We start from the raw sequence: 20,419 nt of genomic DNA, 5'->3' as shown, positions 1-20,419 counted from the left end.
CCGCAAAGTTTTTGCGTTTTGGGACGCTGAAAGGCGCAATGTGACCACACCCAATAAACTCCTTGCTATCAAGGAGACGACGACTGTGTGGCGGTCATCCATGCGAGCCACTCGCAGGGACTCTGTTGTCCATTGTTGACTCCACATTGGCCACACCCGGCTGACGCACAGATATTTACTGAGCCGTGAGGACCTGCCTCTATGTCGCTGCGGGGCGGCTTTTATGGTGGTCCACAGTTTGTTGGCCTGTCCCATTTTAGCTGTGCTCAGGCAGACATTTGTGCTGCCTGATACGCTCCCTGCCCTTTTAACAGATGACACTGCCATGGCAGGCTTAGTTTTGCATTTTATTCGAGCAGGGGGCTTTTATCCCTTAACCTAAGTGTTTGTCCTTTTTTGTGTTGAGTCTGGTCTTTGGCCTACGGTTTAGGATGGAGTTTTTAATGTGCGTCTCGGTGGTTGGCTTTTCCCTTTTTGTCTCTGTCTTCGGCCAACCACTGTCACACTCTGTGTGCTTTTAATTCCTTTTGTCTGGTCTCTGTCTAAGTCTTTCTTGTCCTGTGTCGTCTGTCGTCTTTTCCATTGTTGCTTTTATTTTGTGTGGGTGTTTTTAAGTTTTGGAAAAAGGGACTGATGACCGTAGCAGTCTGGTCCCTTTAATCCCACAAACGAACCAACCAACCTTTCTATATTTTTATGACTACCAACCAGCTGTCCACCAAGATGAATGGTCACTGCCAAACTCTGGCTAAGAGCAAAGTGTCCCACCCTGTGGGACAACATGCAGCTGAACATAACATGCTTAATTTCAGTGGCAGCTTCACAACCTGGTTGTCTTGATCCTCCCCTCCACTACCAGCTTTTCTGAACTGCTCAGGTGGGAGTTATCCTTACAACATGTTCTTCAATCCTGAAATCATCCCAACCTCAACCTACAGTAACCTACTGTCCCCACACCCTCCACCCAATTATTTCCACGTCCTCTGTCCTGTCTCCTGTCTCCTCCTCATAGTTTTCCTCCTCCCCACCCTCGTTATGTGCTGCTCTCTGCTGGTGCACTTGCCACTCTTTTTCCCTTCTCTGCTCTTCTCCTTTGCACTCTCTGTTTTCCACCCTGTCACTTCCCCATAACCTCTCAACGCTGCACCTGGCAGTCCTGTCCTACCACATCTAGTCCCTGCACACTCTGTCAGCCACTGCTGATTGATCTTCCCCCACCTATACTCTGCTTTCCCTCTTCCTTCCCTGATCCATTCCAGATTGTTGCTCCTGTTTGATGCATATCAATTGCAGTCTGGCTGGAGTGCTTGCTTGTGTGAAAGTGTGAATGTTTTTCTTTCTGAAGAAGGGTTTGGCCGAAAGCTTATGTGTAACAGTATTTTCGTCGTGCCTGTCTGCAATTCAACATATCATCTTCATGGTGAGTAGCTATCTATCCTAATTCATATTGTTGTTGTTCCATCCCAGATTTTCCATTTATTGATTGTTCTGTTAAAGCAGAATGTCTAGTTGGTAACAGTTCTTAACTTCATTTGATTTTAGGTAGACTCATTGTAGTATAAATGAATTATAAGCAGTGAAGCCAGTGCTATTAAGTGAAGTTGTTTTCTTTGTGGTTAACAAAATATTAGAATTGATCTTGGGGTAACACTAATTTCCCTTATGTTTTAGGCATGTTGTTGATACAGTTTGTTCTTATATTTGTAACAACATATAAAATTCCTTTAATTACAGGGTTATACAGAAACTGTCCTCTGGATGTTTCCCTGTAAAACCGTTGTTGGAATCTGTATTCAGCTACTTCATATATGAGAAACATGGTACTGCGTGTTCTCTAGTGAAAAATATATTGCATTCTGAATACAACATTGCAGTTCAGCTCTCCGTTGTAAGAAATATTTATCTCATGGAGGGAAGTGACATGGAAAAATTCTGTTCACACGTATTCAGGGAGGTATGATTACCATTACTTATTTATTTTGTTTATTTATTTGCTGTCTGTATAACAGTCAGGTTTTGGGCATGTCATGGTTGTAGTTCACATGTACATTGAGATACAAGGTTGTACTAATTATTGTACTTCTCTCAGCAATGAAAGATAAATGCATAAATTGATATAAAAAGTGAAGATTGAAAATTATCAGTTTTTTGTTACAAAAACAAACTCCATGCTATATGCACTAATACCTTTACAAGGAGATTCACAGCATTTCTTTGTCACTAAATGCTTCAGTTTATTCTTTAAGGTATTTAGATTAGCTATCTTAAGATCATGTGGATCTGTTGTAAAAAAAATTGTTTCTATTGTGTGTGTACTGCAGTTTACAACTTTTTTATTACTGCTGTGGGAGTTTCCCTTCTCTGTCTATTGTCATTATGTACATAAATATTAATTGCATTATGTTCTGTACTTGGTTTCACAAATATCATTGTCTGTAGGACGTACATAGAGTGGATAGTAAGTATTTTATATTTTTTGAAAATTTCTCCGCCAGGCTCTCCCTTGTTTATCTTGTATTACATAATGTATGCCATTATTGTACTTATGTCCTAGGCAGTGAGATATGTGTGCTTTGCTAGAGCATTATATATTCAATGCATGAATGTTACATGGTGTAAGAAGTTAAAAATAGTTTTACAAATATAAGGTCCGTCAACAGTACCAATACAAGTGCGGAAACTGGAAATTCTGACAAAAAGTAGTCCCAAAGTGGGATTGCATCTGCCAAAACTGTTGGTGACAAATATGGAAAACATGATGAGTGTATGGAAGCTGTGGAATCAAAAATTAGTGTTCTATTCCACAGTGACACAAATGAATACCGAAGCAGGAAATTTGCAACTAACCATATGTATGTCCATGATTTGTAGTGATGCCTTGGTTATATAGAGAATCCCACATAAAACCAGTACACCTTATACTTGAGATTCAAGTAACAATGAAATAACTAAATAAGAACAGATAATAGTAATGTTAAAAAACATGTAGTTACCTGTTTATCAGAGACACTGGAAGTGGTGGCCATGGGCATCCAGGCATGCTGATTTCATGTGCTGGTGTTACCAACTACACTCTGTAATTCTGCAGGTGTGAAGTTCTTGATTTCTGTAGTAATGTTCTGTTCAAGACTGTCTATTGTGCAAGGATTGTCAGCATACAGTTTACTTTTTAGTGTGCTCCATAAATAAAAGTCACACTATGTTAAGTCTGGAGGCCTTGGGGACCAGGGGCCTGTGCTGACAAGTCTGTCTTCAGGGATCATGTTGGTGACACGGGCCGTACTTTTACTGGATGTGTGAGCAGTTGCTCCATCTTGCTGGAATACTGCACACAGCTTCTCTGCATTTGTTGGTTGCGCATAGAAAGAATCAGAGATCTCTAGATATTTGGCACTGTTTAAGGTACAACTGAAAAATATCAGGCCAATAATGCGCATGTTGGGCAACACACACTGAACACCTATCTTCTCTAAATGGAGAGGCTGCTCATGCAGAGTATTTGGGTTGTCCTGTGACCAGATCAGCAATTCTGAGAGTTTACATAGCCTGCTGACAAATGAAACTAGGCCACATCTGACATGAAGTAAAGCAAAGGGCCCAAGTAAAAGTTAGCAATTGATGGTAATAACAGGTTAAAATAATGAAATCTCTTTTTTTTCAGATCCTTAGATTTCAACTCTTGCACCAGAGTCACATGATGGACTTTTAATTTCATTTTTTTCTTTCTTCCTTTAGTATCTGATGACATGATTTAAGAGATACACCAACATTCTGTGATAAACTCCTTTTTGACTTAGTGGGGACTTCACAAATATCCATGTGAATTTCGCCTATAGTTTCAGGTATCCTCACTGTTGGTCGCCTATTCCACTGCACACTTCTGAACAGATCCTACAGCCCTCCATTTCTTGTATATATGGTGAATAGTGCTAGTTGTGGGGAATTTCCTACCGGTATACTGCGCCTCAAATATTTCTTTACATTACTTGATGGAACCTATTTTCATGTAACACTCCACAATATCAGTTTGCTATTCTAATGTGAACTACCCAGTTTCAGTAACAACTCAGCAATAAGAGCTTCTCACAACAACACAGCTGTACTCTGATAAAATACAGTCTAGCCAACTTTAGAGACAAGTCTTACTACTTCACAAGCAATTTGACTATAGGTGATTAACTGGTGCGTGATGTGTACCGCTTTTATGTGAGATGCCCTGTACATAATGTGCTAGACTTTGGTGATGGTGAGTAATGAAACCTCCAAATGGTACTGAAAAAGATTGATAATCACTTTATGCCAAAAGTAAATGTAACACTTGAAAGGTACTTATTCAGCTCCTTACAACAAAAACATGGCGAGACAAAACTGAACAAAATGATTTCTGTGGCCGGGAACTATTAAGGAAATTAAATACATTCATGTAATTAGGCTAAATATGTTATTAGTTTCAGTTTTGTGATTTTTATTTCCATGTTTTTGGCAGTCAAGCATTAATCGCCATGCAGAACAATGATGCTATATTTGTTGGTTTGCTGAAGAAATTTGGCTTTCATTAATCTTTCTCACTGAGGCAGCAATTTATTTGAAGTGAAGTGTTTCATTCCACACTATTGGCTAGTTTCAACTGTTGCTGAATTTTAAGTGCATATTTTCACCTTCTGGCACATATGACATCATGTCATAATAAAAAACCAAATTTCATTGTGAATCTGGATGCACAAATGTGCATTTTAAGCCAAATTATACATTTTAGTATGGTTTATGAAATTACGATGCTCTTGGAGTACCCTCTGATACTGTCTTGTTTCTTTTATGATGTAATGTAAGATCTCTTAATACTTTACACATGTGAACATATGGGCTTCTTACATAATTGTAGCTGCACATACACAGTAGTGCTGGCACACTCTAGCTGTTAGTAAACGAACTTATTTCTGACTGGTTCAGGACAGTATTGAGAATGCTGGTTTGAAAATCATTAATTACAAAGTAAATTTCATTTTACGCAAGATGAATTATGTTACGTGCAAGAATGTTGGTGACTTTCTTAAACCACAGAGTGTTTGACACTCATTCAAAACTTAAGACTCGGAGGATCAGCCACTTAGAAAAATTTCGAGTTCAGAAGACCAGACATTTATGTCATTATTTAAAATTTTGTTCACACATTTGTGTGATGTATCTTAAAGTGTAACAAACACAAAGAAAGACCAATATTATAAATGAAAGCTTAGCTTTTCTTGTAGCTTATTAATCTTCAGGCCAGTATTATTTATTTATTTATTCAAATGGCATTTTTACAGAGCACATTAAATCAGTACGGACATTCTTGCATTCTTCCTTCTTCCCTCATTAATTTCAAGCATTCTGATTTCCGTCTTTGGAGATCCTCAGTGTTATGACAGTGCATTCTTTTTCTCTCATGTTCTTCCCTGAAGATCACCTGAATATTTTTCCTGTTTAAGTTTCTGTTGTGTGTGCCCGTTATCTCACTGTTTGCTTCTTTGATGTCATTTAACGTCTGTGTAAACCTCACTGGTCATCCTCCAAGATTCATTATTTTATTAATGATTTGTTTAGCGTACCTGTCATTCTCCATTCTTGCCAAATTTCCAAAGAATGACATTCTTGTTTTGCACATAGTATGTATTCTGTTCTCTCCATGTTTGTAGATTTCGGTGTTGGATCGTGGTCTGTTGTATTCTGTTCCCACTGTTGAAAAGTCAGTAAAATATCACACTGAAAGTTGCAATCCAAGAGAATAGAATTAAAAAATATATAACTGTTACAGAAAGTACATAAATTTATTCCTCTGTGAATATCTTGTCATTCACATAAATGGGTTTAGTTTACGTTTATGGGAGTTTGATAATACGTGTTCTGTTGAATACGACTGGAACACCTAGAGGGTCCTACTAACATCAAGTATCACTGAACTGTAACTGTTGAACTGTTCCCTTTGCACATGAACGGTGGTAAGACAAATAATCCATAATTAGGAGGAGCCAGATCTGAATTTTGGGAGGATACAAAAGGATTTCATACACATCTCCGCAATTTGATCTTCAAGCTTTCTCAGGATAATCGATGGATTTTTGAGTTTTCATCCAAATTAGTGTCATTTCACATTATATTTCAGCAAATTTGTTAGCTGCCTTCTTCAGGTGTTAGAGTGCAGATCTCATTTGCATGCTGTTTATATTTTGCTGAGAGTCCAGACCCTCTGTTCGACCAGTGTCAGAATTTCCTGTTATCACCATAAACAAACAGCTGGTCCCACAGTGCGAATTTCACACTTTTTGTGTCTTCTCCTGCATGGATCTAACCTCGTATCAAAACCTTATGTCCACTTCGCTGTCATACTCCATCTTCCATGGGGAACAGTCACCAGTAAGATTTATCCAAATAGATATGCATCATGTCAAACTGAAGAAGACTGAATCAGCAGGTTAGAGATAGAGAGCATACAGCATATAGTGTGTTACTATGTTCTAGAGGAACCACAATTATCATATGGATAGCTGTAATCTGTAGCAAATGATGTGGCTCAGGGAGTGGGGACTTAATTTAACCATACATTAACTATAATGATATGGTGTGATTGCACATGCCTAAAGGCTTTGAAAAAGTCTGTTATAATTCCCAGAGTGGCATAAGGATTTACCATAGAAAGTGGTTATTGTAGCATTATACTGACTGGCTTTATGGGAAAGAAACTAGTTGGATGACCAACTACAGTTTTACATGGATTCAGTAAAACACAGGTTCTCATAAATGACTTTGCACATTTGATAACTAGGTCCAACTTGGTAAAGTAATGAAAATGGTTTTCTGATACAAGCAACCTAGATAAAGTGTAAGGTACCACTAGTTTACAAAAAAAATTATATGGCACCTGCATGAATTTGATTTTTGAAAGTGGGATATTTCTGTAGGATCCTTCTTCACTGAGCAGTATTGCTGCTCCAGTCTCGAAAGGCTACCTCAGATAGGTTTGGTGTTGTTATTTCTGCTAACTATTTTAATATTTATGTAGGGAACACTTGAGGTGTAATTGTATGTTGTTCTTTCGCCATTCGTTGATAAGCACTATAGCTATTGTTGCAGCTAAGAATTTAGAGGCAACAGGAATAGGCGGGCTATAGAATTTAGATATTCTACAAAGAAATCCATATGTGTACATCTTAATCTTTTATTATTATTATTATTATTATTATTATTATTATTAGGCGGAATTGCAGAATAAAAGAACAAAAAGCTACATGATATTTCTTGGCTAAATATTTGATAAATTGTTCTAGTTCCTAAATGAGGGAAAAAGTGCATCTAGATTTTCGAAATATTTGGAAAAAGTGCATCTAGATTTTCGAAATATTCTTGATAATTCAAAATGCCTCACTGGCAGGGACTTCTTGGCATATTGTAATCAGGGAGTAAAGTTTGCCATAGTGGCCTACACAACTAGCCCCATTTCCAACCTGTGTGGAGGGACTGGTGAGCTGTCACTTGCCACTCCAAGGCAACTTTTCATGGTGTGACACATACAGAGCTCTGCCTTTATTACAACTTACTATCACAATTGCTGGTGTTCATTAATTGGTGAATGACTGCAGTATATCCACTTAACCTATCACTATACCATCTGATGAGTGAACCGCCATTCATTTATGTTCTATTTAGTCTTGTCAGAGAGGAGTGTGGGTAGCAGGAAATATTGGTTTCACCCTATGTGAGAGTGCTTTTGGGATGAGTTGGGACCAGAGGGAGTGTACTCTACCCTGAAAGTAATCTATTGTATTGTGGAGGGAGGAATGATGTAACTTAAAGTGTTTTGCCAACAATGAAATCCCCTATGGGGCTCGCCGCTTTTTGGCAGGCTCGTACTTGGGACTGTGGGGCCCCAGCCTTTGCAGCATCTTTTCCCTTCTGTGCTGCACATCTGCCCTCTTGCTTTTGTTTTTCCCCTCACTTGGGAACATGTCTGGGATGTTTTTGGAAATGTGTTCTGCATATTCAGTAGCCGATATCAGAACAGTCTCTCCACTGTTTATGGCCCCCCCTCCCCCCCACCCCCCCCTCCTCTCTCTCTCTCTCTCTCTCTCTCTCTCTCTCTCTCTCTCTCTCTCTCTCTCTCTCTCTCTCTCACACCCCCTCCCTCTCTCCCTGCCCCCCCCCCCCCCCCCAGTGCACTCCTGGAGGCCAGCCTATGTGTCTGACATCTAACAAGTGACTGGGTAACGCGTAATTACCAGCCCCAGGCACCCCCTGGTACTTGCCAGGCCCAGGCCCAGGGTAGGGTGATTGCCTGAGCTAATCCCTTCCCAAATTTCCAATTCCTCCCTGTCAGGTGTTTGGAAGGTGTCACCTGAGGAGTGAACAATCACCTAAAGCAGGTGTGCCTCCCTCTGAGGGGGGGGAGGTGGGGGGGGGGCAGTTGGAAGGAAAGCACCATCGGAGATGCTGGCAATCATGGGGGATTCTCGGAGATGCTGGCAATCATGGGGGATTCTCTTGCAATGAGCCAATCCTCTTCATCACAGTCTACGTCCACTAAACGGAAACAAAATGAGGCTATTGATTCAAAGACCCTCCCAGCTGCACTACTGTTCCTTGTGGTTTCATGTATTGAAACCAGTCAGTCCTTTGCAACAGTAAATCCACTTATTATTTGGAAAGGTGTTGATGCACTTGACAGCCCTGTGAAATCCTACTCTCGTTTATGCAATGGCACTTAGCTTTTGGTGAGGACTTCAGCTTCTTAAGCATAACTGCTTGCAGGTTCGCCCCTTCTTGGCTATCCTGTTCATGTCTAGGCCCATCACATGTTGAATTCTTCACTTGGTGTTATTGACACTAGGCTACTCGATAGTGTGACTGAGGCAGAAATCCAAACGTACTTCTCTGATCAGGGCATCATTGCAGTCCATCAGGTGATGAAACAGGTAGCCGCATCCTTAGTGCCCACACACACTCTTTTTCTCACTTATGCTAGAGTGGTGTTTCTGTGAAAGATCAGTGCAAGTCATGAAGTTATCACAGTCTGACAGTGCATTCCGATCTCGATGTGCTGCTACCAGTGTCACCGTTACAACCATACTCAAATGTCCTGTCGACACCCGGCCGAGTTTGTAACCTGCAGTAGTGATGCTGCTGATGGGGGTGATTGTCTGCCTCCTTCTCCCCACTCCATTGATTGCAATGGTGACCAAGCAGCCTCTTCTCAAGGTTGTCCCATGTACCTCGATGAGTGAGCCGCCCAGGAGATCTGGGCGCATTTCTTTCTGGTCCTCTTTGACCTTCCCCCTGTGAATGACGTTCTGTCTCATGTGGGAGTCATGCTGCTCATTCTATATGATGTTCACAGTCAAACCATCTCCTACCTAGCTTCAGGCTGTTGCAGACTGCATTTTCCTTCTTCATTTGACCATTACATCCCTCCTTTATTCGGTGTTACCAGGGCAGACTACCCTCAGCTTATTGGGCAACTCCTTAATCCCTTTCTGCTGTTTGGTGACTTAAATGTGTGCCATCACCTATGGGGGTCTCCCAGAACCTGATGGAGATGGAGAGGAGCCCTCTTGGCTGACTTTCTCAAACAACTTAATCTCATCTGCTTTAACACAAGAGCACCCACATTCCTTTCAGAATCCATTCCTTCAGAATCCATGCACACCTATTCCCATTTGGACCCCTCCTTCTGCACTGTCCAGCTTGTCCGGGTCTCTTCGATAAGTACTTGAGCAACCATCTTCCATGTGCTCTCCATTGGCTGACTCCTACCCCACCTATGTGGCAGATTTTAAAGGCCAACTAGAACAGTATTTCACCAGATGGACTACCTTATCAACATTATCCTTACCGCCACAGAAAGTTCCGTTCCTCGCTCTTCATCTTTACCTCATAATGTCCTGGTCCCTTGGTGGACTGGAGCATACCACGATGCAATTTGCACGCAGAGACATGCTCCCTCCCTTTTTAACCATCATCCTATGCTGGCAAACTGCATTAACTATAAGAAAATGTGTGTGCAATGTCGTCCCATTCTTGGGGATAGCAAAAAAGCTAAATGGATTTTATTTACTAGTTCTTTTAACAGTTCTATTCTCTCTTCCATCGTATGGGCTAACCTCTCGTGGCACTCTGGGGCCGAAGTCCATTCCCCAATTTCTGGCCTGACCAAAGCAGATGATGTCATAGTGGGCCCTATTGCTGTGGTCAACACCTTGGGCTGCTATTTTGCGAGATTTCAAGCTCCACCCACTATCAACGCACCTTCTCCCATGGCAAGCAACTGGAGGAGGCTCAGGTGATACCCATCTTTTCTCAGAATTGTGAGCGCTACAGTGCTGCCTTTACTATGAGGGAGCTAGTCATGCTCTCACTTCATCCCAGTCCTCTGCCCCTGGGGCAGATGATGTTCACATTCTGATGCTGCAGGACCTTTCTCTTGCAGGCAAGCACTTTGTCCTTCATACGTATAATTGCATCTGGGCAGAAGGCACGTTTTCCTGGTGCTGGTGTGAAGCCACTGCCATACCCGTACCTATGCCCAGTAAGAACAAACACCTTCCTTGTAGCTACCACCCAATTTCTCTCACCAGCAGTGTGAGCAAGGTGATGAAACGTATGATTCATACCCGGTTGGCATGGTGGTTTGAGTCTCACAATTTACTAAACACTGCACAAAGTGGATTTTGAGCACAGCATTCTGCAGTTGAACATCTTGTCCCTTTTTCAACCCATGTCATTAACGGTTTTCTGCAGAAATACCAGACTGTGGCTGTGTTTTTCGATTTGGAGAAAGCCTCTACGACATGTGCTGGAGGATTGGTATAATTCGTAGTCTCTACACATGGGACTTTCGAGGCCGCATGCCTGTTTCCTTCAGAAATTTTTAAAAGACAGAATTTTCAAGGTATATGTCAGTTCTGCCTTGTTGGACACCTTTATCTAGGAAAACAGTGTGCCTCAGGGTTCCATCCCGAGTGTCATCCTCTTTGCTATCGCCATTAACCCTTTTAATGGCAGACGTTTTCTCAAAAGATTATGTTAAAAGTGCAATGCAATTTTACAGTAAAATGCAGATCTCTGCCATACTTGCAATAAAATCTAAACTAATGCATAAATGGATGTATTTTTTTTTAATTTTTAGAGAATGCTGCTGGCTAAAGTAATATGTGCAATACACATTGTCAAAGAACATATTTTCAGAGAAAAAAAAATATTTTCGTGATGGGGTTTATCGAAGAAAATTAGAACTTTGATTTCAGTTTACTCTGAGAACCATCAAATGATGATAAACTCCAAAATTTAAGGTACATATGAAATCTCAGTAGTTTCCTTAACAAAAACAGCATAAAGGAATACAAAACTTTTTATTTCACTAAGGAAAAACTCAAAAAGAACATAACACTACAAAAAAATATTGTTTTGCTTTGAACGTGTTCTCAGTTCTTCAGTCCTAAATCACTGACAAATGTGAGGTTGCAGTTATGACAACTACTTGCGCACATGCTGACCAACACATAAAGGATGCAGTCCTTTCTTGCAACAAGCACATACTGTTCGTGAACGCCTCTTCTTATCCTTCGTAGAACAAACACTACAGTAGCGTTCCTTTCTCCCCGGAAGAATCTCTACACCATATACTGTTGGAACAGGTACATTTGTATCTATTGCACTTGTGGTTGCAGTACTTGCCTGAAACTACTGTTGAGAAAGTTTGCAAATGACTATACTGTTAAGCTTCAGCCGTGTCAGTGGTTTGTTGCTGGGCTTTAGGCTTTCCTTATACAAAACATACGCATTCAGCAACATCCTGGCAATTATGCTGAACACTACCTTTTTCCACATCTTGACAGTCCTCCTCTCATCTAAATAGCAGTATGCCATATCAGATGAGTCAATGCCACCCATATACTTATTATATTCAAAAATTACATCTGGTTTCTTGACCGACTGTCTATTGCGAATTGCCTTTTCTGATGATGTAGCAGAAGATGATGTACTCACAAGGAGGACTGGATTTCTCTGTGATTTCCTCTGTCTGAAGCCACAGAGAAGTATAAAAGATTTCCTGAAAAACTTTAACTGACCTACAGCATAATTCGACAGAAGACCACGTGGGCAGGAATTTTCTGTTTCTTCTAATTGTTCCCATTACATAAGTGCCGACTGAATACAGCTTTTCTGCCAGAGGAATAGATGTAAAAAAGTTATCGCAAAACACATGGTAACCTTTTTGCATGTAGCTCCCAAGAGCTAGTAGTTTCATGACGACTACATATCCCAGGCCATTCTGTTTTGTTTCGTTTTTGTCATCATCATTTTTTGCACCATGGTATGCATAAAGCCCTAGGCAGTAATTTGCTACTGAATCACACAGCATCCATAATTTGACTTCCCATCTATGATGATGTTTTTTGGGAAGGTACTGAATTAGCTGTGAGTGCGCCTTTGTCCCAACAAGACTTTCATCGAGACTCAGTTGCTGGTGTGGAGTGTAGTAGCGACGGAAAACATTGTTGGAAATATCCACCAACACTTGAAATTTGGCTGTTGGATCATACAGTGGGTGACCAGGAGGGTGAAGTTTTGAATTGTCTACAAAATGTAAGAACCGCAGCAACAACTGAAACCTGTTGCGTGAAAACATTTGCGAAAATCACAGTGTCAACAGGTTTGTATGAATTGACCAATAACTAAAAATTGTCGGTTTTTTAATCAGTCCCATATTCAAAAACACTGCTATAAAAGCCTTCATTTCTGCTAAAGTTGTTGGTTGCCACTGTTTGTCTCGAATTTGGCGATAAATGCGTTGACGGAATCACCTGGCGAGCATATCTGTTAAGTCTCGGTCACCATAATTGTAAGAAGCTGCTGCGAGAACAACAAATTGAAAAAATCAATTGGTGTGGTGTTTGCTGGTATATGTTTAGGGCCTGGTACTTCTGCATACACAAAGCTTGGAGGGGGCGGATCATCTGATGTCTCGTCCAAATTTCAACAAAAGTATTTGCACTGCAATTCAGTTGTGTTTGGTGGTCGTCGTCATTTGCTGACGCATAATTGTCACTTGAAGAAGAAAATGACGAGTCCTCTTCTCCTCCGGACATCTCATAATCCGATTCACTTTCTGCAAATCCTGCAAATTCATCTTCACTTCCACTACTTATCATATTATTGTCTAAATCCTTGTCACAAGGAACTTCTCGATAGTGCCTTCTTGTACACTGATGGCTGTCGCACTAACTGTGGTGTCGGGTGTGCCTTCACCATTGGCACCAACACTTTTTGGTATTGGCTTTCGGAACACTACTCAATATTTACACCAGAGCTAATCGCTCTGTATCAGGACATGCAGTACATATGGTGACACAGGCTTTTAAATTGTCATTTGCTTGGACTCTCTCAGTGCCCTTAAGAGCCTCTGTGTGCTGCGCACCATCCATTCCTTAGTGCAGCAGGTCCAGGAAAGCTTCCACTGGTTCACAGTTGGTGGAGCCACTGTGATGTTTATGTGGGTTATTGGTCACATTGGTCTGACAGGAAATGAGGCCACTGACACTGTTGCCAAGGCTACAGTCCTTGAACCTTGGCCCACTAGGTCTTCCATTCCTTAAGATGGTCTCTGTGTTGCTCTTTGTCACTTTGGCATCACCACTAGTCTTCCCTACATGAGAGCAAGCTGCGGGGAATTAAACCTGTCCCTGTGGCTTGGCTGACCACCTCTCAGCCCTCTCGCTGTGAGGAGATATTTTTGGCTAGGTTGCATATTGGGCATTGTCTTTTTAGCCATCGTCATTTAAGTGGTGGTTCCTCACCACTTTCTGCTCATCGCCCTCGAACATTGATGCTTAGTCATTTCCTGATGGAATGTCCTCCTTTAACCACGTATGTTCTCATTTATTTTTGTTGCCAGAGTTATCTGCAGTTTTAATGAATGATACGCAGGCTGTTGATCGTGTTTTACTTTTTATCTGTCATACCAATATGGCGAAGGACATTTAATTTTTAGTTCAGAACCTCTGTTGTCTCTGTGGTTATGGACCTTCCTCCAAATCCATGTTTTTAATTTCTTTTCCACTGTTGATCTAGGTTAACGTGAGTCATTTTTAACTCCTTTTTCATCTTAATGTTGTGCCATTCTGAAATAGGCGCGTGTCACCCTAGTTGTTTTTGCACCCTAAAACAAACTGACAATGAAACCTACAAAATTTGCAACTGAGTTTCTCGTCTGGAGCAACTGTAGATTCATATCTGGCATGTAGGTTTAACAAATGCATATATATTTCGTGTGAACTGAAATCTAAAAATACTCAAATACATTAGAACCAAATATCAAGAAACACCAGTAACAGTAATGTTAGTACTGTGTGCCATGTTATTTGTTCACAAATATTAGTGAAAGCCAAATCATGCACGCAAATTCTATGGTGGAAGGCTTCAGACTCCCGTTTATACTAACCTAGAGCACGTAATATTAAACATGAAGTGAACATGTAGACAGGAGAGTAGGGAAGAACTTTTGTAGCAGATATTAATATCCTGGAACTGGGTTGGAACAAGGAATCTTCCCAGAAGCTTATGAAGTCTCAAGTTAACCCCTGACAGGGCAGAATTTAAGATGATGATCATTCCAACACTGGTTTGCAAGAAATATTTTAATGGTTTTTAACACCAGTGCTGAGTATACAGTTACTTGCACCTATAGGCGTCATTGTGAACTGTGTTTTATTCATCTCATGACGTACATTTGCAATCTATTTGGTTTGCATACAGGAGACATGTCAAAAATTTATAAAACAATTACAATGATTTCTACATTAATAAATAATAGCACTATAATAAATAATGACACTGTAAGGATAACACATAGTACCCAGTTCAAATTTCCAGTTTGTTCCGCATGAATTCATCCAATGAGTAATAACACTTCTGTGTCAGTACCTCATATAGCTTTCTTTTAAGTGAGCCTAAATTCATCTGCGTCAGCTTGTTCCCTTTTAATTTATTACAAATTTTCATTCCCATGTATTAAGGTCCCTGGGCATACAGTCTGAGGCGGTGGGTGGGGAGCATAAAATTTTCTTTGTTTCTGGTATAATGTGAATGGACAAAATGGTTTCCCTCAAATAATTCATGTCTGGTGTACAAAAATATAATTATCTCATATACATATAAGGATTGCAGATTTAATATTTTAAGTTTTCTAAATAATGGTCGACATGGTTTGAATAGGAGCACCGTATAAATAAGGGTGGCAATTCTTCTGGAAAACCTGTAATACTCAGGAATTAAATTTTACCAGGAAAGATTGGGGAAATCTCAGGGAATTTTGTTTTTTAACCTAACAGTGGAATTTAATTTTATTGAGCTTTATAAAGTACAAATTTTAAAATACTTAATATTGCAAAGTGTGTTAATTATTTGAACATTAGTCCATATAAATTATGAGTGGTTGAAAACTGTCGTTAAACTACAGCCAAGAGGAAAGTAAAGTTATTATGAGATGCTCAATACCCCCACCCCATGGTCACTTTAATTTCTCAGCAGCTTCTTAAGACTTCATCTCCCTCTCCTTTCCGTACCTGGAATTCTTTGAGATTTTTATTTCCCAAGTTTGAGTAGCCACCCTGTGTTATACAGAGCTATGGCTGATCTTAAATGTACTCATTGTTAGTGAACACTATTTACCTGCTGTGATTCCCTTCCTGCACTGCAAGATCTTTATCAGCTGATGCCATTGATAAAATTGTGCAGACATTGCATGACAGTCCAGCAGAAATGAAAGAAAATGGTGAAATTCAGCTGTGTACCAGGACATGGGAATAGAAACGCAAAACGGTAAACATTTTGTTGAGAAGACATTATGATTTATTGTAACATAACTCTTGTAGTAGTTGGAATGTTACTGAGGCGGAGGATAGTACTTAAATAGTTTAATTAAAAGCTAAAACTGCTGAAGAAGTTATAGCTTGTTTGGAGCTCATTTCAGCCACTGAACAAGTATATAGTACTACCAGTTTGCACCATATTAGGCTATGTCCTGTGATACACCACTGTGTCCTTGATAACAAGACCACTCAAACACACCTATGGTGTACCTGTTATCAATCTGCCACTTATAATACAGTTATTAGTTTAAATACCTTTGGCCTTGATATGGTTTAAAACAGTATCAATGTCTAATATGGAGTGGTTCTGCATTTGTGTAAGCAGTTAAACTAGACTTATCTGGTTACTTATATGATTGGACCCTGATCTCACTGTTGGGGACCAAAATCTGAAACCACTATCACCATGTGATTCTCTCTCTCTCTCTCTCTCTCTCTCTCTCTCTCTCTCTCTCTCTCTGTGTGTGTGTGTGTGTGTGTGTGTGTGTGTGTGTGTGTGTGTGTTTAAATCATTACAAATGATCACCTCTATTAATGTATGCTATTCACATGTTATTAATGTGTTTGTTTATCATACTAGGTTGAGAGAAACTATGCCTGGGACAATGCATATTCACTAACTATGCAATTGGAGAACTGTATAGATGAACAGTACCCTTCACTGAGCTCAAAATTTTCTGTATCTGTTTCTAAGAGATCACAAACAATCGTATCAGTAAACACATTGGACAGCATCAAAATTAAGTTTTCAGTAAGTAGCACAAGAAATACTGAAATTTGTTGTTAAATAAACATGTACATTACCATATAGGAACTTAATTGAATACTATAATAGGCTCTGTGTTTCATTTTTGAAAAATACTGCATTTTAAGACATTTATAAAAAAACCTGGGACAGTCAAGGAAAAAAAAAGAGGCAGAAATTGTGCTGACAAAATTTAATTTAATGGCCATGGTTGTAAGAGGTAAAAACTGTAGAGGAAGACAGATTGGAATACATCCAGCAAATAATTGAGGACACAGGGTCCAAGTGCTACTCTTACATGAAGAGGGAAACACAGGAGAGGAATTCATGGCAGGCCACATCAAACCCATCTTTCAGAAGACTGGTAATGCAAGAGGGGGGTGGGGGGAGTTGGCATGTGCATCGTGCACTCGGATGATCGCAAACAACTGTTTACAATTACTGTGCTGCACTGTCACTGTACTTCTTACTTTTATATATTTTACTGAGAAGTACTTTCCATTCTGTCATAAAAGAGAGCATATGTTACCTCATTAAAGCGTGTTTTCGTAATAAGCAAGGCCTTCACTGTTTCAACTTTTGTTCTGTCTTTTTTTCCATCTGACCACAAATATTTTAAAATTACACTTTCATTTTGGCATGATGAAATAGTGATTGCATAGATCTAAAATTGCCACATATCCACTATAACATCCTCAGACCGCTTATCACAGTGGAAACAGAAATCTGCACTGTCTGAACCAGTCAAAAATTCAACACAAAATGAATCAGCACTACCAACAGTGCAAACATTAACAGTAAATAAACAAAGATTGTAGGTCAAGTAGTACAAGTGGCAATTCCTAGCATATATTCGTGCACTGAAATAGCCAAGTGGAATTGCAAAAAGTGGGATATCTGACTGCCCCCCCCCCCCCCCCCTCCCAAAAAAAGACTTCTAGGCCAGCAGAATGTTTCGGGTTTAATACTTGTTTCACATTGAAAAGAAACAAGAGATACACATAAATAACATTACTGCAGACATTCAGTTTTCATCATTGTTTAAATTTCCTGTGGAATAAATGTTAGTATTAAGATAAACATCCAGAAACTTAAGTGCATATCTGTAGAATTACATGTTTTCACTGATATTTGATCATATTGAAAGCACACACGAGGTCCGTTCAAAAAATTCTGGAACATTCATTATTTCGCACCAGTGGTATGTTGGAGCTAATGCAATCCACATCCCTTTACACATTTGTTTAATGAGTAAGTGCCAGAAGTTTCATTGTTGTATGTTCGTTACTTATTGTTCAGTGCTGTATTGAGTAGAATGCAGTGTTACACAGTTTTTGAATTTCGAGATTGCAGAGTTAGAGGAGCGATACTTCTGCATTAAATTTTGCATGAAACTCGAGAAAACCTATACAGAGAGACAACCAAATACTACAGGAAGTCTACAGTGATGAGTTCTTAACCCGTACTCAGTGTTCTGAATGGTTCACACGATTTAAAATGACTGGGCCGAAGTTAAAGGTGACCCTTTATCAGGATGCCTTTCAGTGTCTACTGACAACTCTGTTAAGAATGTCAACGAAATTATTCATGCCAATCGAAGACTAACTGTCAGAGAGATTCCAGAAGAAAACATTTCAGTTGGACCATGTCATGAAATCCCGTGAGAAGGAAATTGCCTGAAATGTGGCGAGACAATTCATGACTCTTGTCATGATAAAGTACCTGCACATTTGTCCCTGTTGGTGCATGACTCTTGCACAAAAAATATCACTGTGCTGCATCATCAGAGCTGAAAACCCCATTGAAAGAAAGATGATTTGTAATGACATGAGATAAAAGAAAATTTACAGACAGAGATTCACGCAATCCAGTAAGGGGCGTAGAAAGACTGCTTCTGGAGGTGGAATCAGCATTGGGAATGATGTATCAATTGTGGAGGAGTATATTTTGAAGGAGACCATGCGCAGTAAGTAAAGGGTAAGTGTAGAAAAATTTGTGGACAAAGATCCAGAATTTTTTGAACAAACCCTGCACATAACTATACACTAAAGTTTACATATGCTGGGTCTTTATTTCTTTTTTTCTGAGTAAACATGAAAATAAAATTTCAGGTAATTGCATTGTCATCACCAAACAATTTTTCTTATTGTTAGATATAATTATTCTAGAAATAAACTAAACGGTATTACTAAACGATGGTTCATGATTCACTGGTTCACAGTCCCACTTGCAAGTTGCCTCTCAATGGTTTTCAGGGGGCAACAAAAACTCATTTACAATGTTTCACATATTTATTGACCAAATTTAAAAATTTAATGTGCTGTTGTAGGTGATATACTCATTAAGAGGTATAATCGTAGTTAAATACAATGCAATAAGTATTTCTGTTAGAGTCTGTCTATATACATTGAAGCGACAAAGAAACTGGCATAAGCATGTGTACTCAAATACAGAGATATGTAAACAGGCAGAATACATGGCCCTGTGGTCAGCAATGCCTGTATAAGATGAAAAGTATCTGATCTAGTTGTTAGATCAGTTACTGCTACTATAATGTCTGGTTATCAAGATTTGAGTGAGTTTCAACTTGGTGCTATAGTCGGTGCTCAAGCAATGGGACAAGGCATCTCTGAGGTACTGATGAAGTGGGGATTTTTCTGTATGACCATTTTATGAGTGTACTGTGAATATCAGGAATCCGATAAAACATCAAAACTCAGACATCGCTGCGGTCGGGAAAAGATCTTGCAAGAACAGGACCAATGACAACTGAAGAGAATCATTAACGTGACAGAAGTGGAGCCATTCCACGTTCTGCTACGGATTGAAATGTTGAATAATCAATAAGTGTCAGAGTCCGAACCATTCAATGAAACATCATCGATATGTGCTTTCGGAGCCAAAGGCCCATTCGTGTACCCTTGATGACTACACGACACAAAGCTATATTTCTCACTTGCGCCCGCCAATGCCAACATTGGACTGTTGATGACTGGAAACATGTTGCCTTTGTCGGGCGAGTCTGGTTTCAAATTGTATCAAGCAGATGGATGTGTACGGGGATGGAGACCCTCTCATGAATCCATGGATCCTGCTTGACACCAGGGTACTGTTCAAGCTGGTGGAGGCTCTGTGATTGTGTGGGACATGTGCAGTTGGAGTGATACGGGACATCTGATATGTCCAGATATCACCCTTGACAGGTGACACGTATGGAAGCATCCTGTTTAATCACTTGCATCCATTAATTCATTCGATGCACTTGGGCAATTCCAGCAAGACAGTGCGATACCCCACACATTCAGAATTACTACAGAGTGGCTCCAGGATCTCTCTTCTGAGTTTAAACACTTCCACTGACCACCAAACTACTTATAGCCTCGGGAAAGCAATCCATGACAAAACTCTTCCATCTGGTGAGCAAGATGTATGAGACAGCCGAGGTACCCTCAGACTTTTAGAATATATTAATTTCAATCCCAAAGAAAGCAGGTGTTGCCAGGTGTCAAAATTACCAAACTATCAGTTTAATAAGTCATGGTGGCAAAATACTAACACACATTCTTTATAGATGAATAGAAAAACTGGTAGAAGCCGACCTCAGGGAAGATCAATTTGGATTCCATAGAAATGTGGAACACATGGAACAACACTGATCCTACAACTTATCGTAGAAGATAGATTAAGGAAAGGCAAACCTATGTTTCTAGCATTTGTTGATTTAAAGAAAGCTTTTGGCAATGTTGACTGGAATACTCTCTTTCAAATTCTGAAG

General features: G+C 39.9%; 1 protein-coding gene across 2 annotated transcripts in view; it reads left to right on the top strand.

Annotated features, from left to right (window-relative positions):
• Positions 1 to 20,419, top strand: part of LOC126336347 (gamma-tubulin complex component 5) — a 203,596-nt gene that overhangs the window by 84,099 nt on the left and 99,078 nt on the right. For both annotated transcript variants that reach the window (XM_049999922.1, XM_049999924.1), the window contains exons 11-12: positions 1,735 to 1,954; positions 16,480 to 16,650. In XM_049999922.1, coding sequence (XP_049855879.1) covers positions 1,735 to 1,954; positions 16,480 to 16,650 — 391 coding nt within the window. The remainder of the gene's footprint in view (positions 1 to 1,734; positions 1,955 to 16,479; positions 16,651 to 20,419) is intronic.

The sequence above is a fragment of the Schistocerca gregaria genome, chromosome 2 (assembly GCF_023897955.1).
Source record: "Schistocerca gregaria isolate iqSchGreg1 chromosome 2, iqSchGreg1.2, whole genome shotgun sequence".
Lineage (NCBI taxonomy): Eukaryota > Metazoa > Arthropoda > Insecta > Orthoptera > Acrididae > Schistocerca > Schistocerca gregaria.
The sequence above is the reverse complement of the archived record's forward strand: the minus strand, read 5'-3'. Positions and strand labels throughout refer to the sequence as shown.